This window comes from Etheostoma cragini, chromosome 7 (assembly GCF_013103735.1).
Source record: "Etheostoma cragini isolate CJK2018 chromosome 7, CSU_Ecrag_1.0, whole genome shotgun sequence".
NCBI classification, from domain to species: domain Eukaryota; kingdom Metazoa; phylum Chordata; class Actinopteri; order Perciformes; family Percidae; genus Etheostoma; species Etheostoma cragini.
In genome coordinates, this window is record NC_048413.1 from 18,805,591 (window position 1) to 18,833,524 (window position 27,934).

Consider the following 27,934-nt stretch of genomic DNA (forward strand, 5'->3'; position numbering starts at 1 on the left):
TCTGCATTGCTGTGATAGTTTCAGCACAACAGCTGAATATTCTCTCATACAGTGGTATCAGTTAAAACATACATCACGTACGATTTAAACATAATGTGTGTCTTAATCACACAATTGAAAATCGTCATAATTAAGCGTTAACCTTACACAATATGGCTCCAGACTGTTTTCAGGCAGACCCACAGCACACCGTGGAATTACCTTTTTCCTCGTAAAGAGAGCCGTGTCCATGCTCACTGTTGCGACCAACTCGGGACAACAGACAGCGCCGAATTGTCTACAAAGCTTTAAAGCAGGGACTGCGGTAGGCCGCCAGAATCAGCTGATTAAAGACAGAAGATAACACAGTGCTCTTAGTTTTAAGTAATGCACACAGAGTAGGCCAAAAGTTGACACAGAGAACTTAAATAAGCTTGAGAAAATGTCGGTATCAGGCTACAAACGGAGCTTGGTGGACAACTACAGTAATTAGCTTAGCATAGGCCTACTCATGAAAAAAACGCCGAATAGTTCCGAATAGCCTGCAGCAAGTGAAAGGAATGAAGGTTGGAAAAGTCGGAGGTGTGATGATAACATTTATTTTTACCTAAAGGTAAACTTATTTTAATTATAATTGCATTTCTTTTCAGACAGAACATCTTAGCTCAGAAGTGACAAAGAAAATGTATTAAAGGAGCTGATTTGCTGAATATAAATAATTAGCAGAGGCTAGTTTCGATTAATCGACCTCTGGGTAATTATGAGCCCATCAGCTTCCGCTCAAAGTTTTGGATGGCAACTTGCCAATCACCAGCACATTCCAAGTTACAGTCATAGAAACAAAGACAACTATGTGACACAGTCTACAAAGAATTCATGTTTATTAAGAAACAACATGAACAATGTTATTTAAATAAAATTACAATGTAATAGAAAAATACATGTGTTGGAAGAAAAATAAAAAAGAACCCCTTTGGTTGTAGGAAGACGATTGATAAAGTGGGCACCTGTAAATAAAACAAGTAATTTATTAATTATTACCATCCCACATTGAGCTAGCAAGCTACATGCTGAAAATAGCAAGTTTTTAAGAAAATGTTGACTGTGGAACAAGGCGGACTCGCTTGGTTCTTTCAGGGAATGATGGGGCGTTTTGTTTTGCGGGTTGCAAATGTTCCACCAAAACAAGTTCCTTCTCAAGACAATTTTGCAGAGCCACCATCCCTGCATGGTGCCCTCCAAGAATATTGTGATTAGGTTAAAGAAATGCATACAACCCAGATGTTTTTTTCCTCCTATCCCAGAAAGTATGTATCTCCACAGCGCTGTGAAGCAATGCAAGACTACTATCACTTAGTAAAATGTGATGTTAATAAGAGTTTGACATACATGTTAAAGCATAGCTGCCAGCATGGTGTAGTGACCGGAGTAAGGTTTGATTCCCAATCTGAGCAGGGCCTTTCTGTATTGAGTTTGCACGTTCTCTTCGTATTTGCGTGGGTTTCCTCCAGGTGCTCCTGTTTTCTCCCACCAGAAAGACATGTATGCTAGGTAACCCCTGGCATTACCCCTGACGTAGGCACTGGCAGTAACACTGGAGTTGGTCCCCGGACTATATTTTAGGACGGCACGTACGTGTACTCAGGGCTTGAAATTAACACTCGACCACCTGCCTGCAAATGCGGGTGAATTTTGCAATTGGAAGGTAACACTGTCAATCTACCTGCCGCATTGGCAGGTAGCCAATGTGAATTGAGGGATTCAGACGCCTAACTATTGGTAAGCAGGGTACACAGTTGCTTACGGGGCCGGACCAATCAGGGGCCTGCAACACAGCAAGACATTGATTGACAGCTGGGGCCCCCTTATTGTAACAATACCAGTAGTCCCACGTGCAGTCACTGACCAAGTGGGAGCAACAACCATAGACATTCAAAAAAATAGACCAACAGATCCCATTGTTCTGAATGTAGACCAGTACAGGAAAATAGAAGCACTTTTGCGGTGATGGCTTGGCATTACTACGCAGCCTCCAACTGAGCTTGACGACATAGTTGTGACGTGGGCAACGTGTCTGAAAGTTGTAAGTCTTCTGGTAGCTGTGTCAAGAGAAATCTCAATCATTCCCAATTAGCAAAGACACAGAGCGTAGGTAGGGATAACATAGGCATAGGCTAATTATTGCTAACTAACATGCTAGTTAACATTAGTAATTAAACTTAAACAGCTAATGAAAGTCAAATTTATTTTTGTGTTTCTGATATGAAGACGAGACTTGTGTCAGTCAAACATCTCACATTTACGTTCAGCAAAAGACTGCAAAACAGTTCAGACCATCCTGCCAACCTGTATACCTTTTAACATCAATGTACGCTGAAACATTTTTCCCTATAAAGTTGTTGAAAGTTGCTGTTGTTTTGGCTTGCTGCAGCGGGATTATTTTGACAATTGTGTATGGATTTTTATTGTTAAACAAACATTTGTTTACACACGTCTGTTTGTTTTCCGAACCTGAGACTTCACAATACCTTAATAAATTCAGCGGCTGCATATTGCTTATCTGGACACGCACATTTGATTGAATCACTAATATTCAATATTAATATTATTGTTACAGACAACTGTTACTGAATATAGCAGCATCCCACTTATTTAAACTAACGTTAGCTTTCCATCAGTGGCATCATTTAGCAATTTACCAGCCTGACTTTGAATATTCTATGAGCCTCAAGTTACAGCATAAAAGTCTCCATTACGTTAACCCTCTACACAACAGCTTATTGGCTGTTTTGTGTTTCTCTACTACTGCTGTGAAAGGTCAAGTGAGCCTCAGTGCCGCTTGTCTGGTCTATGGCCTCATAGGTTTTTGGATGCATTTTTGGTGCAACCAACTACACAGCAACTCTTTGGCATAGTGTTATCATTTTAAAACGGGTTCTTAAAAGAAAAAGTTATGAGATATGTTGAATTTCTTCTGTTTACGCCATTGCCATGTATGCAGAACACGGCATGTTTTCCCAAGACAAAGAGGCGTGACTCTATATTACTAGCCGGTCTAGCGTATCGATGGAACCATAACCATGGCAATGTTTACCGCACCCGGCGAAGCAGCGCACAGTTAGAGCGAGTGTCTACCATTGAAGTCTTTGATATATTTATGTACAGCCTTGTAACTTTGCCTTGTTGAACATGCTAGCGTCGAATCAAATGCTTTATGGTCACCATTCTTGTAGCTAGTTGGCTTGGTTCTAGGCTTAAAACTCTTTAAATAAGAATCTAATGAAACGTCAATAGAGATATTGAACTGTTGAGCTCTATGGCTAATGCTCCCAATTTGTTAGGATGGGTTAAAAGGCAGAAGACACCTACGTAAGCCCATTCGTGAAAGCCCACATCACACTAACATTCCAACATAACACACACACACAACACACATTTTCACAAACACATTGTCTGGCAGCATTTGTATGGGTTTACATTAATGTAATAGAGCAACGTTAGCTACAAACTAGCATGCTATCGCTACAAGCTAGCATCGTGAGCAGCATGCAATAAAACTAATGGTGCCAATTTCTGGTTTGTTTTATTAGAAATACAGTAGTATAAGTACTTACAAAGTATGTTGTTAGCGTGAATCCTGTTTATTTCGTCAGTTCGTTCACCTCGATCTGCAGGTTGTCCTCCCGTTGTACCTTCAGAGCGATAGTGCGGTAAGGTGCTCCGGGCATGGATGTATTAAAAGAACACCGGAGCTGTCCAGTTCCAGTTCTAGTACTTCACGCATGCGCGTTGTACCAGTAACGTTTAGTACAATTTTTCCCGCAATGTAATGCTAGCTAGCTAGCTAGCTACAGTGCATTTAACATTTTTACTTGATTTGGTGTTAACACTAGCTCACCTAAACCTTTGCTAGCTCAAATTAACATTGCCATTAACGTTAGCTTAACTCTAGCTACCGACAACAGCTTCACATCAGCATAACATGCAACTATGTAAATACCGTACATATCCAAACTCCTTATTTCTTATATTTCTTTATTTATATTTCTACTCTGATATTTATACTTTGTGCAACTGCAACATATAGTTTCCCTTTGGGGATCAATAAAGTTTTTCTGATTTTGATTCTGACCCCTAAGACACAAATACAACAAAACAATCTATAGCCTACCCCAGTAAGGAAGGAAATAGCCAAATAACACAATATGGTCAGGTAACTAAGCTTAGCTGAACATAAGAGAGTTGATAGTAAAATGTCACTGTAGCAAACAATTGGCTAGTTTAAAATAAAATAAATAAAAGTATGTTTCTTATAATCAAGATGTAGGCCTAGTGGAGGCAAAAAGGTGAAGGCTTGGAGTGTGGCCTTGACAAACTGCCACTTTGCTTGTTTGAAAGCCATGATGTCTCTCTCTCATGGGTGGCCAAATTCTCTGGGCGGGCAAATCAGAAAAAGGGGAAGTAATCTTGCCCCTTATAATGCAACCAGACAAGGGGCAGTATTCCAGATCGCCCCATCTGAGCTTTCATATTCTCAAAGGTGGCGAAAGATACCAAGGGCTCGGTTTAAACCTATCACTATTTCTAACTACTGGGAGCCCAAATGCAGGCTTGGGAACGCATATTGTTAGAAAAACTCACAAAGTAACATTTTCCTGCTATGGGACCTTTAATATTTAGAAATGCAAATTAGAAAGAGAAATCAGAACATGTTGCCTTAGGGTTTTTATTACCCTTTTTGACTTTTAAGTGTTCAAAGGCAAATGCAGAAAATTTATAAAATTATGTGTTTATAGAAATTTTTTTGGTCTTATCCTACTAAAAGCAGGGTAGGCTACTGCCAAAATGAGCGAGACTGTTGTTGCAAAGAACAACAAACATTGGTTCTTCTTTTGGGGACCTATCAGGGCTTGGCTTATATGTTGCCATGGTGAAATGTAGACGAATGTTACTTCATTATGTCCAACGCTTAAACCCCTTTGGGTAAAAATCAGCATAACAGTAAGCCAAAAAGATGAATATCTCTCAAATGAATGCATATTTTGGCTCCACAACAAGTAGTGAATAAAGTGCACTGGTGGCTAAATTCTAAAAACACACTCTGATGCAATATTTTGTGAATTTAATCAGTTGTATCTTTTTAACAAAGTCATCATCAGAACAAGAAAATCATAACATTGAACATCATTCATTTTCAAGTCATAAATCTTTGATTATGTTACAAAATTGTTTTTGTAAACACAACAAAATGCAAAAACCTATAACATAGCAAAGTCTGACAGGGGTATGTAATGTTATGCTTCCAAAGTATGATACATTTCACCAAAAAAACATAATTTAGTCCAAATGACTAGGCTTCAATGAGAGCATCAGAATTCAAACTAAACAGTTAAATGACCTCAGATGGGTGAAAAAGTATATGCAACTGTATTACTTGAAAGGTAATAGCAAAATGGTTTCACAGCTAATAAGGCTGTAAAAGGGGACATTTGTCCCCATGTTGTCAATATACTCATAATAATTTTTTGAAAAATTAAACTTAATGTCCAAATACATTCATGTTACCAGGTGCTGTCCAGGTAAGGTCAAAGCTGGTTCTGCTATTATTTGTTACAGTAGTTGTATATAGTAGATCTTTGTATAGTCAGCAAATTGTCAAATTTGGTAAATATAAGAAGTTGTTCATTAATTTAACAGTGGGCGGTGTAGAGTCAGCTGCATGTTAAGTTAACTGCATTGTCCATTTTGAGCGAGGGTGCTAAGTTAGAATTTCTTAGAATTACGTGGCATTATTTAACCGATAATTTAGTTTTTTTTGTACTTGACCTTCTATACTTTGCTATAATGGGGAATAATAATATTCTCTCTCCAAACATACTGTATATATATATATAGAAAAAATAATAGATCTAAATTCCCAGAGCACCTGTTACTGAGGCTTTGGAGATGCTTACATTTAATGCACATTACTACACCAGTACTACACCAGTGTTTAAGTTATACCACATCTAGTGAGCCTGAATGCTGCAATTATTTAATTTTTGGACAGAGGTTAGAGGTTTGGAGGTTTCTGCTTAGAGAGCTTTTTAACAAAAATCTTAAATGGTGCTTTTTAACACATTACTGAAAACAAGAGGTGAAGTCAGGCTGACATGCTCAGTTGATGGGGACAAAGCACCATTTCTGTATTGGTCTAATCTAAATATGCAATGTGATGAGCAAATATTGTGCCTGATTATTTCCAAACATTGGAATAATAACAATTGGGAGAAAAAGGGTCTAACCAAAGGTCTGAATAAACAAAACAAAAAACAAAAAAAAACATAAATCTAATATCTTTCATATATACATGTCAGTAAATCTTTTTTACAAACTGACTTCACATTTTCCATAAGAATTTAGGGGTCTTCACATTATATCTCAATATCTCACACAGTGACTGTAAAACTATCAGGCATTAAAGAATTTGGGATTACCACTCCATTTACTTCAATGTAGGGTGCTGGAAAAAAGGTTTAATGTGTTGTGAATAATAATGTTAATAGAAATATGATTTTAAAAAAGCATGTAGAACATAATGTGTCATGGCCTTAAGTCACGGTACATTGGCAGTAATCAGGAAAGTTTGGTTTGAAAGCAAATGTGTCCATATGACAAAACACACAGGCAAAATAAAATACAAGGTACTACCTCCTCCAATTCTTTGAGAAACAACATTGATCAGCAAAAACAAGGAGTGGGAATGTTCACGCCATTTAAAAAAAAGTTTATTTGTGTCAGAACTGGAAACAAATAATGTCCTCAGAGGATATTTTGTGAAAGCACAGGAACAGGACCACCCAATCTTTTCACCGGCTAGTATATAAAATCAACACTAGGCCCATTCAGAAACGTCCAAAGCTCCCAAGGCCATTAAGTATAACAGATATTTATTGGTGGTATATATAGTAAAACAGAATAGTGGCACAAGTAAAAAGGACAAAAAATCCAGTAGGTCACTTTTCCATAACTACCAATATTTCAGTGGTTTTCATCATGATAATAACTGCAGTAATAATGTTGATATTAACAAGGAAAAACTTTGCTTTTAGGTGGTGGAGCCGACAGAATCAGAGTGAAAGGTGATGTAACCTGAGGACGATGCAGAGGGTGTCCTTACAAAACTGTTTGTGCTTCCTTTACTCTCGCCCTTGCTCAGGCGCTTCTGATGCCCCCCATCAGCTCTAGCTCCAGCCCTGGCTTCACTGCCTGTCCTGGGCCTAGCGGCAGAGTGCCCTGGAGTCTGCTGGCTTCGCCCAGGTGAGGCCACTTCACACTGCTGTTTCCCCTCACTCTCCCGACAGCGTTTACCAGAGCCACACGCCCCAGGGCTCTTCTTTCCAGCAGGTCTGTCTGGTTTGGGGGAAGCCTCAGGCGTGTTGCACCGACTGCTGCTCCTTTTGTGATCTGAGAGCCGCCTGAGCGCTTGAGGCTCCCGCTCAAAGTCTGTGAGCAGGAAGTGAGGAAGGATGACTGTGTGCTGTTCATACACATCTGGGATAAGTGAGATGGTGGATGTGCGCCGTGGGCTCTTCCTGGGGCTCGGGAGCGGCGTCTCATCTATAAAGTTGATCACCTCGTCGCGGCTAAAACACCGCAGTTCGTCCTCATAGTGCTCCCCACCACAAACCACGCGTGGCAGGTGCTTGAGGGAGTGCATACTGTCCTCAGAGCGTCGCCGCTTTCGATGCGGGTGATGGGGATGGTGGCTCTCCTCGTGGTAGGAGACCAGGCTGTTCTTGCGCCTCTCGTGGCGCGGCAAGGTGGAGCTGTAGTGAGCAGTCACTATTATGTCCTCGGTGGAGCCCCATCGGTGAAGGTATGAGGGGATCAGGTCGTTGGTCCACATGTCGGTTTCGTCGTGGGAGAATCTTCTTGTAGGGGGCACCTGGACGCAACACACAGACCAAACCCTTCAGTGTTTAAATAACCATTCATTCACCTACAGCAACACAGAACCAGTAAGCATTGTGGCACTGCTCATTTAATAAGTTGGGCTTTCATCAATCATCATTAACATCATTATTATTAATACACCTACATTATCACTCAAAAGGATTTTAAATGTAGGATTTTTCATGGTAATGTGGCTGTCAATGCCACTGTGATAGTGCACTGCAATATTTGTAATGACTTACAGTAGTCTGTTTTGTGTAAATATTTAGGTTAATAATGACATATAGCTCAGTGATCCTTTTCATGTAAGTCTCAGAATTCAATCTATTTTTGGTGCCCTGATTCAGCTGTAGTGTAATATCCTACATGCAACACATATAAGTTGTTTACACAAGATGGTAACTTAAGTTTTTCAAATAAATTAATTCATGCATGGACATTTTAACCTACTAACATGGTTATAACTGAAATAGTAGGCACCTCCATTATTATGCAAAAGGGGATGGTTCCTACATGTTATACTCACATTCCATTCTGTTCTGACAACTATGCAAGAGAGAGAGGGTTTGTCAAGGTGACGTCAAGAGCGACAAGATTGATATCAGTCTGCCCCCCTGTGGTGGGTTTTAGTAAATACAGAGAAATGAGACAGCAGACGATACAGTAGCATAGAGTGTTGGGTGGGAGGGCTGAACAGCAGAGGGCAGCACAAGCATAATGAATTAAGATGCGGGATGAAGCGAGACCCAAGACTCCCACAACAAGCCAATAAAGCCCAAAAGACTTTATTCTGCAATCAAACTACTGCCATAGCACTTCTCAAATGGAGGTGCTATTGATAATTAAAGGTTTTTGTTGATTCATGGTCTAATTGGGCCAAACCCCTTCTAGCAGTGACAGAAATAATGTGATTGTTTCACAGTTTAGCAAGTCGTCCTGTGACAGAAATATGCACCTAATGTGTTCAAAGATTTCCTATATACAGCAAGAAATTACACAGTTAAATAAGACTTTACAATCAAATTAATCTGTCATATGACGAGGTGTATTGGACACAAAAACAATGGATGGAGTAATGATTGGGTCTGATGAAATGATAGCTACTGTATACATCTCTGTTTCAAGGCTTTGTTAAAAAGTCAATTTTAAAATTGGATTGTAGGATCACTAGTCTTTGAAGTGTCCATTATATTGTTGGATGTATACCGAATCTTTATTTATTTTTAATTTTTTTAATTTTTCTTTAATATAGTCAATAAACAAATTTGTCCAAGTAAATGTGGACTGCTTCAGCTGCAGGCTGTATTGAGAAAACTGAAGCCCTTGTTAAATTTCTTCTGACAAAGATGACACAGTGTTAAGATGCTTTGAAAAAAGTTAATATTGTGTGCGTTGCAATTAGTTGATTCTAAAGTTATATATCCTTGCCATTGCCTTCCAGGCCAAGTCGAACAAAATGTTTATCATCATCAATGCTTTAATCAATCATTTTATGAATATGGATCAACAATGAGATTCTGGACCAGAACTCAGAGTTTACAGAGTTAGTCAGTACTGGAGCCGAGTCAGAAAATAAGGTTTTGTTGAATTGCCCTAGAAGGCTGCATATTAGAACTAACACTTTGATGTTAATGCAGGCTGAAAACAAACAATTGACAGCTCTGCATCTGACCGGGATGGATGCCAGATCCAATTGACACAATGCTTTTGGGTAGAACATGAGCAAATGTTTTGGTGTGCTTTCATGAAAACTTGATGGACTTCTGAAATGTAGAAGGTAAGTCAGTTGCTGAACTCTTACCCTCTTACAAAATAAAAATGTTGTCAAATGTAGGCCTATGGCTAGGACACAATTGTGGATAAATTAAGCACAACTAGCATGTTGATGGGACTGCCGATGGTCATATTCACCAAACATTAGTCGCCAGAGTGTATTTTTGATTCACGTAAAAAAAAGACAAAAAAATTTGTGGCATATCTGGGAAAGATAGCAAAATGTCTAATGATTCCAGAAAATTCAAGCAAGTTCCTGTAAAGGCCCACAATGCCATTTCATCATGCACAGGGTCATTTGGAAATAGTTCAATTGATCAAGTAAAAGAAATGAAGAAAATCAATAAAAAAATATACCTGCAAATACTGCATTTTATCTTCCTGTTGTTCCCTCAATGGATACCCTTGCGGGACCCCCCTTTCTAAGGTTGAGAACTCATACTTGGCATTACGGTCTACCGTCACGATTTCAGGCGCCGAGCTATAGTCATATGGTCTGTCATATATTAAGTCGGCATGAATTCCTCCATCTTGGCTGTTTTCTGCAAAGTGCAGAAAAGCACGAGCGTCAGGATTAGAGAGCAACGAACTCAATACACAATACAGACAGACAGACAGACGAATAAATAGGAGTGACAAGTTCAATTGTTCTCCGATTTGTTGACTTAGCCTACGAGTCTGCTTTAGAATAGGAGGTTTAGATTAAAAAAAAAAAAGTTTGCTACAAAAATGAGCAATAATTACATTCAAATTTTTAGTAAAAGGACTTTAAAATCCAGATTGGTTCTGAATTCAGAAACAATGCATAAATAATCTTTGAAGGTACAGGACTTACACTCTGAACAAAATCATACAATGTCAAGTGTTCTTAGTTCTTAAATACCCATCGTCCAAGATTATTTCCCCCAATTACTGCTCTCATGTTTATTATAAATCAATCGGAGATGGGTGTGTAAAATGCTGAACTTGAGGGAAATGTTGGCCAAAAAGATGAAAGATGAAAGTAGCTATTTGCACAGGCAGCTTTGCATGCAAGTCAGTAGCTTTGTGAAATCAGGAAACAATCCTCATACATACAACTGTGATGAGTTATACATGGCAGGCCCTCTGGAAAAAAGCAGAGAACTGGCAGTGTTAATTATCACACAGAATATGGCCTAGCCCTGTGTTGCTTTATGGCTCCTGCAGGACAATGAGCAGATATCAGGGAGGATGTCGAGGGGGAGAGGATCAAAGGGTTTGAAGGGTTAGAAACAGGAGAGTAGGGGTTCAGATCGTGTTGAGTTTAAACAGTGCCCCCCAAAAAAAAAAAAGACAGATTGTTCATGCTGTCATCAGTTTGCAAGAATTACGGAGCTCCAGTCATGGACCCAGTCCACAAGCCTTTCTATGATTATCATGTGACCTAATTCTGGGACCAAAAGTTTTTGAAGTGTCAGTGATTCTTTGGTGGAATGTTAAATGTTTAGCTCACTTGGAATACATGTATGTCTTTGATGAAATACACATCTTGGATCACTATCTATCTTTATTTTTATCTATCTATTTAAGTGCAGTTTAATCCAGACTTCTGCCTAAAAAAATAAACTATTTTGCACTTTAAGTCAATATAACCTGACCAGTAGGTGGAAGTCCATATCTCACAAAGAAAAAGAAATTAAAACAAAAACAAAAACAAAAACAAAAACACACACACACACACACACACACACACACACACCATTTTATATTTATTTCAGTTGTGTTTGCAGAAAAACTTGAGTGTATCCCTTTCTGACTTGAGGGAAATATGACCATCATAATGACATGAAATTGCTTTTCAGCTTTACCGTAATCGCTCCTGTTTCACTTTGGATCCTAACAAATAAATGGGGAACCATTCATTTTATCATCCTCTCATGCCAGGGCATTTTAGAGGAAGATTGCCAAGTTTAAGAGCATTGGAGTGAAAAAGAAAAAAAGTACTGCAAGGTAAATATGTCCTTTGTCCACCAATATTTTGTTTGTAAAGTACACACCACATACAAAACACAGAAAAAAATACCTTAATACAGAAAGTTGCGTTAAACAGACACTTCATGTTCATTTCCTGACAACAAAGGTCACACAATAGGTCACATGATAACATCTGACCACTGCTTTCTGATTTCAAACTACAACCAAATATAAAGTAAGTAATAATAAATCAAAAGAAACTAAACATGTATAATTCATGATTACTATTGTGAAAAGGTCATAACCAATACATACAATTTAACCAAGAGTTTAAATCGTACCTCTAAATAGGCTAAATAGGCTGTGAATGTAAGACATTGAGTCCCTTTTGTCGTTATTTATTGTCATTTTGTAATATTATATATTATTTGGATAGTCCAGGATAGAAACGTTTCCATAGTCCCTAAAAAGGGGTAAACCCATAAACCAAATCACATCAAAAATATACATTTGCCATATTTACAGATTTGTAGCAGTGTTCTAGGTATACAATATGTTGGGGTTATGCTGTGTCATACCGTAAAGCCAGTTCAGATCAAAGGTTGGGACAAGCTAAGATCACTGAGACTAACACAGACGGTTTCATATTTTCAGTGAATACAATATAATTTACAATTAACATGTACCATTTCTTTTTCTAGTGTCAGGTTTAACTTGATTGATCCGACCAAAAATAGATGTCACTGACATAGTTTAATATTTAGAACATTAAGCAAGCCGTCACAGAGGGTGACAATGTGAAGCTGCTGGTAATCATGGGTGCTCCAGGGTTAAAGAGCGATTTGAGCAAGCAACCTCTACCATTTGGGAATGTAAAGCTGACTCTCAGTGTCTCTCAAACCTAAACTCTGACCAAACTAGAGCCATAATTGCATATAATGTCCTGTGTTGTAATTGATTACAGAAATGTAACCCTGCCGCTGACATAAAAGCGCTAAAACAACATATATATGTAACAACAATTACATCCTGTAATTTGACGGTGTCAATCATCTTCACACACACACACACACACACACACACACACACACACACACACACACACACACACACACACACACACACACACACACACACACACACACACACACACACACACACACACACACACACACACACACACACACACACACACACACACACACACACACACACACACACACACACACACACACACACACAATAAAGCTGATATACAGTAGTGCACCTTTTTTCTGCAACATTCTGAGTGTTCCAAGTGTGTTTTTCTTGTCACAAATCTTTAATGTTAACTGGCTGTTAACTGGCTCCAGTATTGTATCATGTTTATCATCATTACTAATGGATTCTCACTTATTTACCAATTGAGAATGCATAAATGGGATTCAAACAGATTCACTTCTAAAGATGGAAATCCCAAAGGTGACACCCCACTGTACCTCAAGGACGAGAGGTGAACATGTCTATCAAACATTAGCCTTTAACCTAAAGATTTCTGAGCTTGATGTTAACCTCTGTTCCCTTTCTGCAATACTGCTCCCTTCAACTTCCCCTAAGAGACAAAACTGTTAAGGTTGATAAATCACATTGGTCTCTATTATTCCTATGGCCAAAGACAGTCCAATCAACACAAACGACTCTTTATGTCCAAACCCTGAATTCAATTCTTGTTTAAAGTGGTCACGTGGAATTTCAAAATTTGAGCAAACTATCTTAATTTTAAAAAAGAGTCTATGAATTTGAAACGCTGCAAAAATATAACATATTTATCTTTTAGAACCACCTTTGAGAATTCAATTTGTGCATGGCCTCAAAACGCATTTAACATCACAAAAGCTACTCTTTAGAGCTTTTACTAGTCTTTTACAGAGCTGTCTTAGGTAATAGGAATTATCGTCCCTATCATAATCAGGTGAAGAGGAGGGGGAAAAAAAGAGGCAGGACAGGAGGGAGACTTCTGACAGTGTCTTACCCTCATCCACGTCGTCGTTGGACATGATGGCAACGCACTTCTCCCACACCATGCGGATGTCAGCCCGATAGCGGTCACAAGCCCAGAGGAACATGGGCAGCAGGATGGACTGGGCAATGGAGCACCACAGCACACACAACACCATCCAGTTGTAGGAGCGGTCAAACTTCAGACTGGCAAAGCTCACCACCTGGGCAGAGTACGTGAGCAAAAGGGTTAGAAAAACATAATCAGCTATTATACTGACTGGAATGGACTGCTGCTTACCATGTTAAATTCCATAGACTTATTCAAAGCTGAAGAGCTTGAAATAAGAAGATATTTTTTTTAAACATTCATCAGAAACTGGTTCTGATGCATCCAGGAAACACTGGATTTTGAATGAAAGTATTTCATAATCTTATTTATTCATCTTATCTCTGCATTCACACACTGAAACGCTTCTTGGTGTAGAGAAAAGTGGCCTTGGTTAGGGCATGATCTCTTTTAACAACAAGCACAGTGAATATGAGTCAGTGAAGCAACAGAGTGCATTATCAGATCATTAAAGTAGATAGGTTCAGAGTCTAATCCTCATCTCTAAAGCATCAGGCCAAGACACTGATCAGATTGATTGAGGCGTTAGCTCCTCTAGTCATAACTTGAACTCGAGCACAAGCCACACAGCAGCAGCATAAGTACGTGACTTGATGAAGTTATAAAGTCTCAACCGGAAATTGATTTATCTACTGAGCTGACAAAAAAACTGCCTAGTAAACCAAAGACAGTGGAGACAACAGAATTCACTGTAGGTAAACAGGTTATCATTTCCTATCAGAACACACACCTTCTGATTTTAACACACATTCAGCCAGCAAGCATAACAGTAATAATAAAACACTCATTCTGGAATCAGGAAATTTCATTAAAACTTTACAAAGCATCCAGAGTCTGGTATTTTTTACTGATGAGAACTTATTTTGTTCTTAGCTTATTAGTGGTGATGTTAATATCAATGGACCACACTGTGTTTTAACCTCTAAATATACTTTTACAGCCCATACATTGATAACAGGATATTTAATTAATTGACATCCAATGACTTGTATGAACTTTCATACACTTCAAGGGGGAATGATGTGACTGCTTTAGTTGTATAATGAGTGTTGGTGTTGAATAATTGTAATATCTGAGATAATTAAAATATGGGAAGCCAATGTTTCTCAAATATAACATCTCATGACGCCTTTCAGTTTTTATATAAAAACGTTGGGAGCGGGGACGATTCTAGGATCAGACCTTTAGGGCGGATCAGACCCTAATGAGAATGTGACAGATATAGTGCCTTGCAAAAGCCACCTACCAACATTTTGTCTGGGGACTTCAAACGTTAAACTTCACATCCGCACTCCGTTTCTCCCCCTGACAGATTAGATTGAGACTCAGCCAACCTGGCACAACCCTCTCCGATTGGTCAAAACTACGTTTCTGTTAACTCGTTAACACACAAGATATTGAACATGTTTCAATCCCTTTGAACCTGTAATTGTTTCCCCTCTGTCGCCAACAAACAAGTTTTCAAACTCTGACTTGAAGAACTAATATTGATTTTGTTGTTATAATTTTTAGGGGGCTGACATGAATGGTCTAATACTGCCAATGTTTGTGAGTATAAATAGTATATCAACTCACCGTCCATTTCTTGGGTATACGTACATTAAAATAATTCAGTTTTTGTTTTGTTTTTAGCAACTATAATGCAGTGATACTATTCAGTTCTGTTCATATATCTAAACGTCAGTATTTCTCTGTCTAACTGGATACATTTGTATTGGTACTACAGCTTTCCATGCATTTAAGTAGCTCATTACATCCGGTCATAAAGACAGCTAGCACAACTTTTGTTGTTTCTGTCAATGCACTGGAAATACGATCTTCCATCAGTCATATTCTAACTTCCCCGTTGCACACACAAACACACATAATAAGATGTTGTTATAAAAGTCTTGTTAAATAAACTTCTAGCTTATGAAGCGACAAGAATGTGGTTTTCTCTCTGAAACATTTTTTGGGTCATTTTAGGCAAAGTAGTAAAACTTGGAGCAGATTTGTATAATTCTACAGGAAACAAGAAGCATGACTTTACATACATGCATAAGGAACATAAAAAAGATTATTCTAGCTTGAGGTCTTTAAGAGAAAGTGGTAAAACAACATAGGCTTGCATTGCCAGGTCATCCACAGGACTTCGAGGAGAGTCTGACTAGGCCACACAGCATTTTAATTTACAATGCAAATTGTTATAGTTACAAAGATATTATAACAAAAGAATAAGACATACAAGTAATATAATACAATAAATCAATTAAACAAGTTTAAAACAGTCGCAGCTATACTCAATCAGGGTTTTGTCTAGATTTTTAAATTGACCCATTGGAACTAGAGTATCAAGCTTTAAAGTGCAATTTATTAATTCCAAATCTATGGTGCATAGAATCTAAAAGCAGTCTTTCCCAGATCAGCAGCCAAGCCCACTGTCAGGAGGGGGGGGGGGGGGGGGGGTCAAATGGTACAGATGACCCTGGTTCATGCAAAGGAGTTGGTTGGATGAAGGGCAGAATACCCCCTGTTCATAATTCCTGATGTGTTGGAATGCCTGGCATTGACCAATCCTTTGTTTTGACCCCATCCGCCATTTCTCTCACCAGTGCAACTCAATTACCCTTCCTCACCCAAAGCAAACAGTCTGAATGACGATGAGGTCACAAAAATGGCTGCCATCAGGCATATCTCTGTGTGTTTCTTTCTACACACACCCTCTGAAAAACTACTATTGACAGCGAGTAGCTGTTAATCATCAGAACACAAGCTGCGAATATACTGTATGTGTACTGTAAAAACTTTACTTTATATGAATTTATTTTGTCAGGTTTTAAGCTACACTAGAATATGATCAGGAAGTTTTTGGGTTATTGTCTCATTGTTCAACACATTACAGACACTGAAGGTTTTATAATCATATTATATTTTTAATATCTGAATTATAATATTTATATATTATATCTAGAAAATGTAAATTGTATTGTCAACTATAAAAATGCTTTTATAGTTTTCTTACATTAATGAAACGAGCATATAGATATGTTTCTTTTGTTTGGAAAAGAAAATACAGTTGCAACTTGGGAAGGAACTAAACAATGTCTTTTTTTTTTATTATGCAGAAGACAAAATCTTTTTTGATCCAAATAGCAGAAGAGACTTTAAGAGTTATCAATTTTTGATATATCAACCAGACCTTTTAACCTTTTGGTTCTAAGAGCAGTTCTTTAACTGGAATCATGTTTGGGCAATGTACTCACCAGTATGGGGAAGCCAGTCAGGAAATCGTAGATAAAGACAATTCCACTGATCAAGTAGGTGATCTGCAGTGACGTTTTGAGTGGCTCCGATCCATCAATGGATGATCTGCGCTTCCCCTGGGCGTCCTCCACCACTATGGTGGGGACGTTGAACTTGTTCTTGTCAGCCTTGTGGCCTGCCTGAATGGAGAAGGTCTGGAAGAGAGCGATGCCAATGCAGATCACACCCATGGCTACGCTGCCACCGATCAGCAGCAGAAAGCACACACCGAAGCCGAGACCAATCTCCGTCACAATGAATCGGCAGTCAGAAGTGTAGAAGCGATCGATGGTGTCGTGCCAACCCACTGCTGGAAGCGTGGACAGGATGAAAGAGACCATCCAGATTCCCATCACTGTGTGCACTGCCTGCTTCTTGGTGTTACTCAACCTGGAAGCAGAACCACAGATGTTTGCGTATTACTACTACTGTCCGGCCTTAACATGGGCTCTTTTCTGCTGTGTGTGTGTCCTGTAGCTCATTAGTGTGTTAAACCTGTGGACCTTGACTCTGATACTAGTTAATCTGTAATGTCACAATAATACTTCTGCTAGGAACAATAACACAAACTGTGCAGGTGTTTGGCCCACGAATACTACAAGTACATGTTTAAAATCTTAAAATTAATTTAAAAATAGACAGCTCTAAATGAGTGAAATCTGTAAAACTGGACACAATTAGGATATTGTGAAAGGTGGGCCCCTAACAGTATTTACAGCACCAACTCACACCACTCATCTTTGTGTGAACTCACAGTATGTTGCATTAAATAATTCAAACAGGCACTAATGAGATGTCTGACAGTACAGTTAATATTATAAATGAGAGACTGATAGAGAAGAAATACGTCTATCTGAGAAAGTCAGTTGTAAGAACCTTAAATTACACAATAAATGTAGCAGATCTGCACATGGGACATTTAAGCTGAAAACACACTATCTCACATATTCATCACTTAGATAAACTGGAGTTGAATGGAGGGAAATTAATCTTTTGCTGATAGCAATTCACGACCCTTGGTCTATTTTTCAGCTAGGTATATTTCAGCACGAAGGGATTTCTATTTCCTCTCACCTCCAAGTCATTTTTTTACAGTCAAGCAATTTGCTGAATGTGTTTGTGTCTTCTGGCTGTGCATAAAATATGGCAGGCAGTTACTGGTATGCTCATTTCCAATAATTAGCTACCCTACCAAAACCTTTGCACTAAAGTTGTGTTGAGCTGTTTAAGGCATCAGCTACAAATCACACAGAGGCCAAAACTTTTTTTAAGCTTGTAGAACACATACCTACAGTCTATAACATGGCTTTGAAAAAAGAAAATCATCTCTTCTCACCTCTGCTGCTTCATTTGTTTTGGGAAGGAACACAGTAAATTCTCTGCATGTCCGTCAGTTGTCCACAAGGAGTTTTTGGCATGAAACCCACTCTGTCTCCCATTAGAGAGCCAAAGCACATATCCTATCCTTTTTTTCCTCTCAATAAAACCCTTAAGAGGAGCACTGGCTAGATATAAAATTCATCTAGTTATAAATATTTGTAGTAATGCAATAAGGTTCCATGCACTGACACTATGAGTGGCCCAGAGGGGGCAGGAGTAGCCTCAATATTTGCAATATGGCTTTGTCCAAAGACAAGCAGGGCTTGTTGTCACTGTTAGTAACCCTGCTAGCCTTTCCTGAATATGCCTGGGGTATGTATGATGGGGACGTAACGTCACCAAGCTGCTGGAATCTATTACCAGAGAGAGAGAGAGTGTTGCAATGGAAAAAAGCTTCTAAAAGATAGTGAGCGCAGGATGATGAGAGCAGCTGCAAGTAAAAGGTTGGAATTCATAATTCAGGCCTTTGGTGTGTGTTAATAGAGGCAAGGCAGCCATGCTACTACAGCAGGGCAAATGTGGAGCGATTTTAAGGAAAGAAGAACAGCAATTACACTGTGCATCACCTGAGCTATAAGTCCACCTTATCATTGTTAAAAGTGACTTGGAAACCAGAAGAAGGTGCTGTGGAGAGGAAAGGCAATGTTTCCAGACAGGACATGAGGGGGAAAATTGTGAGATGAGCATTTGAGTAGAGCCTGATATCTCTGTGTGGGCATCAGCCAATATTGACAGCTGCACAGGCAATATAGATAGCAAGATTACACATTGATTAAGAAGGAAGTTTGCATATCGAATTTGAAACTCTGCTTATCTGCAAAATTGGCCAAGCCGACTATAAGCTGTGCATCTGCAGGCTTGATGCCACAGGAAGTAAAATCACTTTGTTTTTCAGCACAGGAGGTAGAGCGAGGCAACAGAACACTGATCTTCACCACATGTACCACAGCACTAGTTTCTGCACCATTGCAATAGCCCTTATACTAGCAAAGTTTATATTGTGCAAAAATGGATTTCATGTGCTTGGCCTGTAATTGACACAGTATCTGCTCTACAAACGCATTCATGTGCAAGTGATTGTTCTGCACCTGATGACCAGAATATATCCATGAATAACAAAGCCAAGACCTCTGAGGTGTGCTTCAAATCATCAAACAGTAGCCAAGAGCGCTGGATTCTAAAGGAAGAAAAGAATGGCTTCTTCTTAATAATCATCAGAACAGGTTATGTTATGTTAAAGCAGCACTTGTGCATTCCTGAACACAGACAGAAATAGCATCAAAATCTTGTTTTAAAGAAAGCAGCAATGTTCAGAACATCGGATTAGGTGTCAACAGCAGATGTCTTGGGAGTCTAAGATGAAAATGGTGTTACTGCAGCAGGGTTCTGGCTGTTAATGTGAGATGAACCTGATATTTTATTATTCAGTGTTGCTTCGTAATATCACTTGTTGTTAGGAGCCAGATGAAGCCTGATGCTAGAGCAGGCAGATGCTCAGTCTAGAGGGTTTGACATGGTGTTACCCCAAATAACTGCAAACAGTAGATGTGTTGGCAGGAGAGACGTCTCACCTGATGCACAGCATCCCTCTAAAAAAACTGGGGTAAACAGGCTGACAGGTGACACTAATGTAAACTGTAGCCCCATCCCATCTAAGGGATCTGCTCAGAAAGGGCACCAGCAAGGTCAACAAAAATTTGCAGCTTAAAATGTCAGAATGTCGTCTTTCAAGACGGCTTTGGTGTGTTTATGGAAAGTCTTGCAAGGGAATAGAATTCAAAATGTCTTTGTTCTATTTCACTTGGAAAAATGGGTGTAAAAAAGACAAAGTACTGTAACCTATCAGAATTTATAAAAAAAGATATCTACAGTATCTAGATTATTAAAACACAGATTGATGTTAAAAGTTTAATTTTCCATTTTTCCGTGGGATTAATAAAGTGTCAAAAAGTAAAAGTCTTTTTCTTCTAGGCAGGACATTGTTTCAAGAAAAAAATGTTTCTGTTGATCTGTTTTTATGCTGTGAGCACCACAAGCAAAACATTATTTACCTCCATTGTATTAGGCCAAAGCCAGAAATCTCAGAGACATATCTCAAAACCTGAATATAGGCAGAGTGGTATGATACCTGCGCTACTACAAGATTTACATTTGTAATTTGGGTGAAATTGCCCTTGAAAATGGTCCCACCTATATTATAAGTGCAATCTATACAGGCAAAAACAGAACAATTTAATTTAATTTAATTCATGAACAACAGACAGTGTCTTACCTGTAGTTCACAGGCCAGCGTACCATCCACATACGGTGATAAGAGAGCGAGGTGACGGAGAAGCAAGTGACCAATGTGAGAGTGTAGAAGGTGGAGACAAACATCTTGCACAGACCCTCGTTCCACTCGTAGTTGGAGTGCTGACGGCGCAGCGTTATGACACAGTACATGGTGATGGGGATGGCCATGTTGAGGATGTGCGTGCCTGCCAGGGTGCAGATAAGGAACTCCAGTGGCTTCCACTTCTTCTGCTTGGCACTGACGCTAAGGATGCTCCAAGTGTTGGCCAGGATGGACACGCCCGAGCAGATCAGCCAAGCCAGCGTGTTGGCGTTGATCACGTCATCCTTCATGGTGGGTACCTCATCCACCATGTTGGAGCGGGTCAGGGTGGAGCCTGGGGGGCCGCAAGGAACCGTTGACAAGAGCAGGTACACCCAAGGAGAAGGAGGAGGTGGTGATGGGCAGGAGGGGATGCAGGACGTCGGGCAAGGCAGGCATCCTATCTGGGTGGGCGTGCACTCTCCATGGGATGGCCACAGCAGGGAAAAGACATGGTAGTAGTGTGACACAGTGGGCCAGTTAGAGGTGGAGGGTGAAAGGGCCAGGCCAGTTCCCTTACAAGCCTGTGGCTGGAGAGGGGAGAAATCACACAGTGATCAGAGAACATGGAGTTAAAAGAAAATGATAGTAGTCAGTCCATTTCAAAACAATTCTTCATTATACAAAACCGTCATCCTAGTGAACTACAGTAATAGGGTAATGTTAATTACAACAGTTAAACTATTACTGTTAATATTAAAAGCCATCAATTTCATGCAATAGGTCGGAACAGTAATCAGTCAGCAGAGCTGCTACAAAATAACAGAGATAATGAAAGGCAATCCTGTAGGATGCTCCCAAAATATAAGATTTTGTAAAGCTTACAGTTAGTGCTGCTGAAACAATTAGTCAACCCATCCAGTAGTCCATTAAAGAAATTAAGTGACAAGAATTTTAACAATCCAATAATTATTTGTCATTCATTCAAGCAAAAAACACAAAACATCCCCTGGTTCTAGCTTTTAAATTGTGAAAGGTTTTGTTCAGACAAAACAAGAAAGACTTCACATTGGGCTTTTCAAAATTGTGATGCGGATTTTTATTTATGACAATTTATAGACTAAATAACTTATAGTGTTGTTTTGTTTATGCTGTCAGAAAGGTGCTGATTCAATTCAACTCCACTGCAATTTTTTAGGCAACAGTGTGTAATGTACTGTTGATGGCTTCACTATATTGTAAGGTGTTCCTGTTATTTTATTACACCAACAGTATATTCCTTAAAACAAAAGGTGACGCAAAAACTTAAGCAATCCTGTAACAAGAAGTCATCCAAAGAACATGCACAAAAAAATAGCTTGCTACAGTTTTGGTCAGTTTTTATGGGCATTTTCAGCATAACACAGCTTCAGTCAGAGAATAATCAGAAGAGGATGACTTTGGTTCCCCCACTGTGGAGTGAAAAATGCTTGGCACAGCTGGTGAGTGTTGTCACATCTATTTCCTGTCTTTTGGCTTGTCCAACCACTGATGTGCTCTGGGCAAGGCCCCTAAGAGGGGACACTGGAAATGACAAGAACCATGTCATCATCACCCTGCTCTTATTTCCACTGATCTAATCCTCCTCTCTCACTCTTCTCTCCAATGGCACCTTATGAAGGAGCATCTATGCACTCCTCAGGACCTGTGTAATCATTTGAATTAAGAGGTGGTCCTGCAAACACATCATGAAATATTTTGCTGGCTCAAAAAGAAGCTGCGTATCGACGCAAAAGTGCCTAAACTCTGGTGAATTAACTGTTTGGTCATGTGTGAGCAACAAGTCACACTTACAAAGAGTCACTTCCATTCCAAGCTAACTGTGGCACAGTTTATTAAAGTTCAATAACGATACATCAACACACCTACTACAGGAAATGATGGCAAAATTACATTTGATAGGCAGCAGTGTCATTCTTGGAAAGAGGGCAAACCAGAGTCTGAACTGATTCTTATTATTGTTATAGAATATTTATCTTATTAGTCTGTGTCCCTAGATTCCAACAACATCATACAGCTTAATACCTTCATACTTAGCTCAAGCTAAAGGGACTTAATGTGGATATGTTGTCATCTCCCTGCTCCAAAAAGATGTAACTCTATCTCAAGGCTGCTTGATTATGGAAATAAATCATGATCCCCACTATTTTGGTCAATATTGAAATCACAATTATTCATTGACTTTTGGAAAGATGTTGCAATTATTGAACTTAAAAAAAAAACAATGAAAACACTTAGAACTGTAAAAATTTCCTAAATACTTTTCCCATTCAGCACACAGGACAATAAGTATTCTATTTGTAAAACGTAATGTGCAAAAGAATCTTTTTACTGGAATATTATGGCTTTTGTGATCATTAGGAGCTTAAATAGTAATCACGATTAAAATTTTGACTAATTGCACAGCCCTATTTTGTCTAATAAAAATGCTTCTCATGGTCCACGTGACTTCTGTTTACAAGTTGTTCAATTGTAATACTGTAGTGTGAATCTAGACAAACCAACACAAATACAGATTTAAAGCAAAGCAACATTTCACGATGGAGATACAAAAAAAAAGAAAACCATTAAAAAGCGTTATCACACACCATTAAAAACATCTTAAACCAGACTGGGATATACAAATAATGATTCATTGGTTTAATCTGGGCATCCCCGGGTGATGGGGATGGACTGTTGACTGTAGAATGAAAGCTCACGAGCCAAACACTAAACATAGTAACAGTGTTACAAAATACTGGGAAATACGTTAAATAGGTTGTTTTTAGAAGCAACAAAGACAGACGCAGGAATGCCATCTTTGTCAAATAGAACCATAGATCATACACAAGTAAAATTCTTTAGACTCCAGGGAAGGAACAGAAGGGTTCCCTAATGAGGAGTTACTGTAAGTTTGGTCATAACGACAACGAGAACAGACCAAATTGTTACGCAGTTGAGAAGTATTTGTGTGACTCTCAGGCAGTCCCAGTTCTAGTTCAATGTATTTTCAGGTATTAGACGCATTAGAGTGGATCACTAGCTCCCTCACAGCCTTCAGTGACATAATTCCACCTTCCCATATATCTCACAGATGGCTGCTGCCAGTATTACAGCACCTGAGTTTCCTCCGTTGATTACCCCACCCCTTCTTTCTATCGTCTCCAGAAAGAAAATGTGCTTTACTGTGTCACCCTGACCCTTTTCTTTTAATCCATTTACTGAATATCTTCTGTTTAGGTAATGGTAATGTGCATTTATGAAATAAATTCACTCAGCTCCATGTGTGGTCAGAAAAGCACAGCTGAAATAAACACTGAATGTTCCCAACCCCTTTAACACCTTTTCCATTAAACTCTTTTACATGTCAGCATTGTAAACGTGGAAACTGGCAATAATTACAGTCTAGTGGCTACAGGTATATACAAGTAGTCATCCCATGACTAGCCGTATGTGAAAGGGGTCGCTCACAGTGATGAACCCATAGAGAATTGTCAGATTCTGTAGTTTCTCTCTAGCATTACAGGCTTTATAGCAATTTTCAGCTCATTGTTTTGGTCTTCCAGCCCACAATTCTTCATTTTTGTTACTTGTCAATGCTCTCATAATGTTACTTATAGCAGTTCAGTGAAAACAACTGTAAAGACCAGTGGTGGAAATTTACTCAAGCTCTGTACTTAATCGGCATTGGCTCGGCGCTCCATGTATGCACTCAATGGTGATGTGTGAGATGTTCAAAAACATACGATGAGAGGCATGCTGATGCGTGCACAGCGGCCACAGAGGTAAACCAAACACTGTTCATCTAACTAGAAATAAGAAACATTTCAACAACAGTGAAGGAATTGTCCCAACAATGTGCTTCTTTACCAAAATATTTTCACAATATCCCTTTTCTGTTCATCCAGCTTTGTTGGCAATGTACCAACGCAGACAGAGAATGCAAAAGATACTCTTAGTCTTATGCCTGGGTGGTTCATGAGGCTCAAGAGGGACAAAGGGAGCTTTCAATTAATAGAAGGAACTGCAACAAGGTCTAACAAGGTTATTCCAGGATTTTTACAAGCAACTGCAGCTTTTCAACCTCTGGGAACAGCTGGAGGTACCATGAAAACCGTTCAAACAAACAACACATGGATGGTATTTTTTGGGGTTGAATTTGATGCAACCTTTGCCCCTTTGTCATTGTGATTGTTCCAGCCTTTGTGTAGAGTCAACACAATTCTCCTGCATCTTACCAGTTCTGTTTATACACATTAAAGCTACTTGTAATTCTTCATCAAAAAAAAAAAATTAGATAGATGTTTATTGATCCCAAGAAAAATGGGAAATTACAGTGTTACAGCAGAAAAATCAGTCACAAAGCACAGAATATAAATATAAATGAACTACTACGAAAAATATACATACATACAATATACATGAAATAAGAATGTCAATAAAATAAATGAACAAATATTTGAATATGTACAGGATGGGAAAACAAAAATGTGCAACAGCTTAAATAATATGCTAAAATGTATGCTAAATGTAAATAAACCAATTGTGCAGGTTTAAATTCAATTAAATTAAGACTTAAGTCTGTATCTTCCTCAAGCAGCACTAACCAGGCTAAAGCATGCAAGAACAGTTTAATAAAATGCATTAAAACCCTGTGCTGTGCTACATAGTTAATTCCACTCGAGTAAAAAAAGCAAGAAATGTAGTTATCACAAAAAACCCAGTTACATACCTATACAAATTCAATATAATACTAAGACCAATTAAATCACCCCTATCACGAGTGTTGTCAGACACAAACCTTGATATTGAAAGATCTTGTAAAACCCTGGAGTCCATTCATTAAAGTTTTTTACATTTAATGCTTAAATCTTTTAAGATATTGCTTTCTACAACTTCTTGGCATGGCAACGGTGGTATGGTTGTGGTAAGGTAAATCATGAATAATGCTATTAAAAATGAAAAGGTTTGTTAAATGTATGGACTTGCACCATATTTTTTTTAAATTTGTCTGGCTTATTGTAAATCCCATCTAAATGTGACCAGGTCAATTTGTGTAGTTCAAATTGTTGGTTTAACGTTTTACAGAGACAATCTTACTCTTATCATTTGTGAGCTTTAAAACCGGTCTCCAAACATAATGCCAAACAGCTCATTGAATAGTCTATTACAACAGTTGCAGCAGCTTTTAGTGTGAGAAGAACACATAGTATAAATAGTTGCAATTGCTTTTAACTGCAAAGCACTTTGTGCTACATTTTAAATGTACTGTATGAAAAGTGCTCGATAAATAAAGTTGTATTGATTGATTGCTGTGATAGCAATTATATATGAGTGGCAGTAAGAGTGTACACCTGAAGTAGTAGTAGTAACAGTAGTTGTTGTAGTATTAGTGGTAGTAACAGGAATAGCAGTGGTTATAGTAGTTGTAGCACTGGTTTGGTTCTAACACTTGACTGACAGGCTTTCTAACCATAGTGGAACTTACAGTTCCATCACCCACAATCCCATGGGCCTTCGAGCCAAATCTGTCCTCTCCGCAGGGGAAATCAGCACGGGCTGTATAGACTTTCCCTCTCTGACAACGAGATGTTGAATGTTAACAGAGTGGCACAGATTCATTGAGGTGTTGATAAAAGGAAGATACAGAGATTAGTCATGGTATAGCTTTAAATGACTCATTTTGTACTTTCCCTGGCCTGCATCAACTGTTTACATCCAAACATGAAAAATTGCCTTAGAGCAAAAGGTACAGTAAATAGTTTATATTCTGATCTGATGAAACTATCAGCCTTGGAACAAGAGATAATTGATTTCTTAAAACTTCTGCCATCAACCAATGCTTGTTTCTTTATTTATAATAGACCCAAAAAATCTTAGCTTAATAATATAAATTATGATCTTGGGTGCAGGCCTTGATAGCAAAGGTAAACTGTTTAAAGTTCTTTAGTTCCTAACAAAGTGTACCACAAATGATTTCAGGGTTTTACAATATAGTGAGATAAATTGCTCGGATTAACTTTTGCAAAATTGAGTAGCAATCATATAGGTAAACAAACAAACTGATGGCTTACCTGGGTATTACAATGCTTTTGATCCAATTGTTAAAGTACATAGTACATAGTTTCAATATGTATTTCTTTTTTCATATTTAGGCACAGCATAGGTCATTCACTATAATGTATCTGTCAATGTACACAAAAGAGCCAACAGCATGCTTTTACAAAACCATTTTGTACACCAACAGCTGAAAACTGCTGCAGGGAACTGTTCTTTTTTGTCTCTTAAATGACTAATTTATCACTTTGCACATTTGTCACATTTTGGACCAAGTAATAAAAATAATAAGGGGACCAAACATTTTTTTTGTTCTTTATCTCCAACTATTATCAGCTGAGTGTATTTCGGCTGATTATAGTTTGAGATGATGAACAAAAAAGTGAGAGGAAGTGTGCCTAGACATATTTTGGCAGGCATAGAAACAGATATTTTGGTTGAAACAAATGCCAAAATGGATGATAGTGTGTCTGAATGAGATCAGACCAATAACTACATGGAACCCTGTTCCAAGGAACAATGCTCCTCAGCACAATGTTGGTCAGTGTGTTGGGTGTGGTAGAGAATGCTGACCTACATCTCTCAGCTTCAAATTGGCAGGAGCTAGATTGGATAAAGGAAGTGGACCTCTCTTATAAGCTCCCTGCTGACAGGTGTGATCCATGGGGTCTTATTGCCCGACCAGCAACTCATCCCTGGTGCTGACAGAGAGGAAATACGCTCTCCTGGGACAGCTTTCCCTGGAGCACAGCCTCAGTGTTTAATATTACATCTCTTATGCTTACAGATGACAGGTGCTTTAGTGTGAAAGTTAAGTCAACAAGTACACTTTTCTGCAGCAGCAGATTACCTTGTATACCTATGTTGACTGCTCTGTAATGTTATTGTGAGTTTGTACTCAGCAGCTAAAGGTGATCCTAATAAATGAATAAACATGATCCATAGTTTATAACAGGCAACTTTCTGGTCACAAATCCACATCCATGTTACTCTAACTGCATGTTAAAATGTTGATCAGCAACATTTAGCCTGATTTACTATGCACCAACATCTTAATTCTTTAGTATGTTTTCATTTGCATAATTCTAGGCATTTTCCAAGTTAAGGTCTCATTGTAGCTGACTTTGCTTCTTGTATACGCGTATCGTGGTGGT

At 38.7% G+C, this 27,934-nt stretch overlaps 1 protein-coding gene across 1 annotated transcript in view; it reads right to left on the minus strand.

The window, feature by feature from the left end:
- Window positions 1-5,960: 5,960 nt before the first annotated feature.
- Window positions 5,961-27,934, minus strand: part of LOC117947322 (probable G-protein coupled receptor 153) — a 28,713-nt gene continuing 6,739 nt past the window's right edge. Inside the window, exons 2-6 of the mRNA XM_034876141.1 lie at window positions 20,664-21,295; window positions 16,972-17,401; window positions 13,634-13,823; window positions 10,045-10,229; window positions 5,961-7,906 (exon numbers count right to left, since the gene is read on the minus strand). Of these exons, the coding sequence (XP_034732032.1) occupies window positions 7,067-7,906; window positions 10,045-10,229; window positions 13,634-13,823; window positions 16,972-17,401; window positions 20,664-21,037 (2,019 nt within the window). The 5' untranslated portion in view covers window positions 21,038-21,295 and the 3' untranslated portion in view covers window positions 5,961-7,066. The remainder of the gene's footprint in view (window positions 7,907-10,044; window positions 10,230-13,633; window positions 13,824-16,971; window positions 17,402-20,663; window positions 21,296-27,934) is intronic.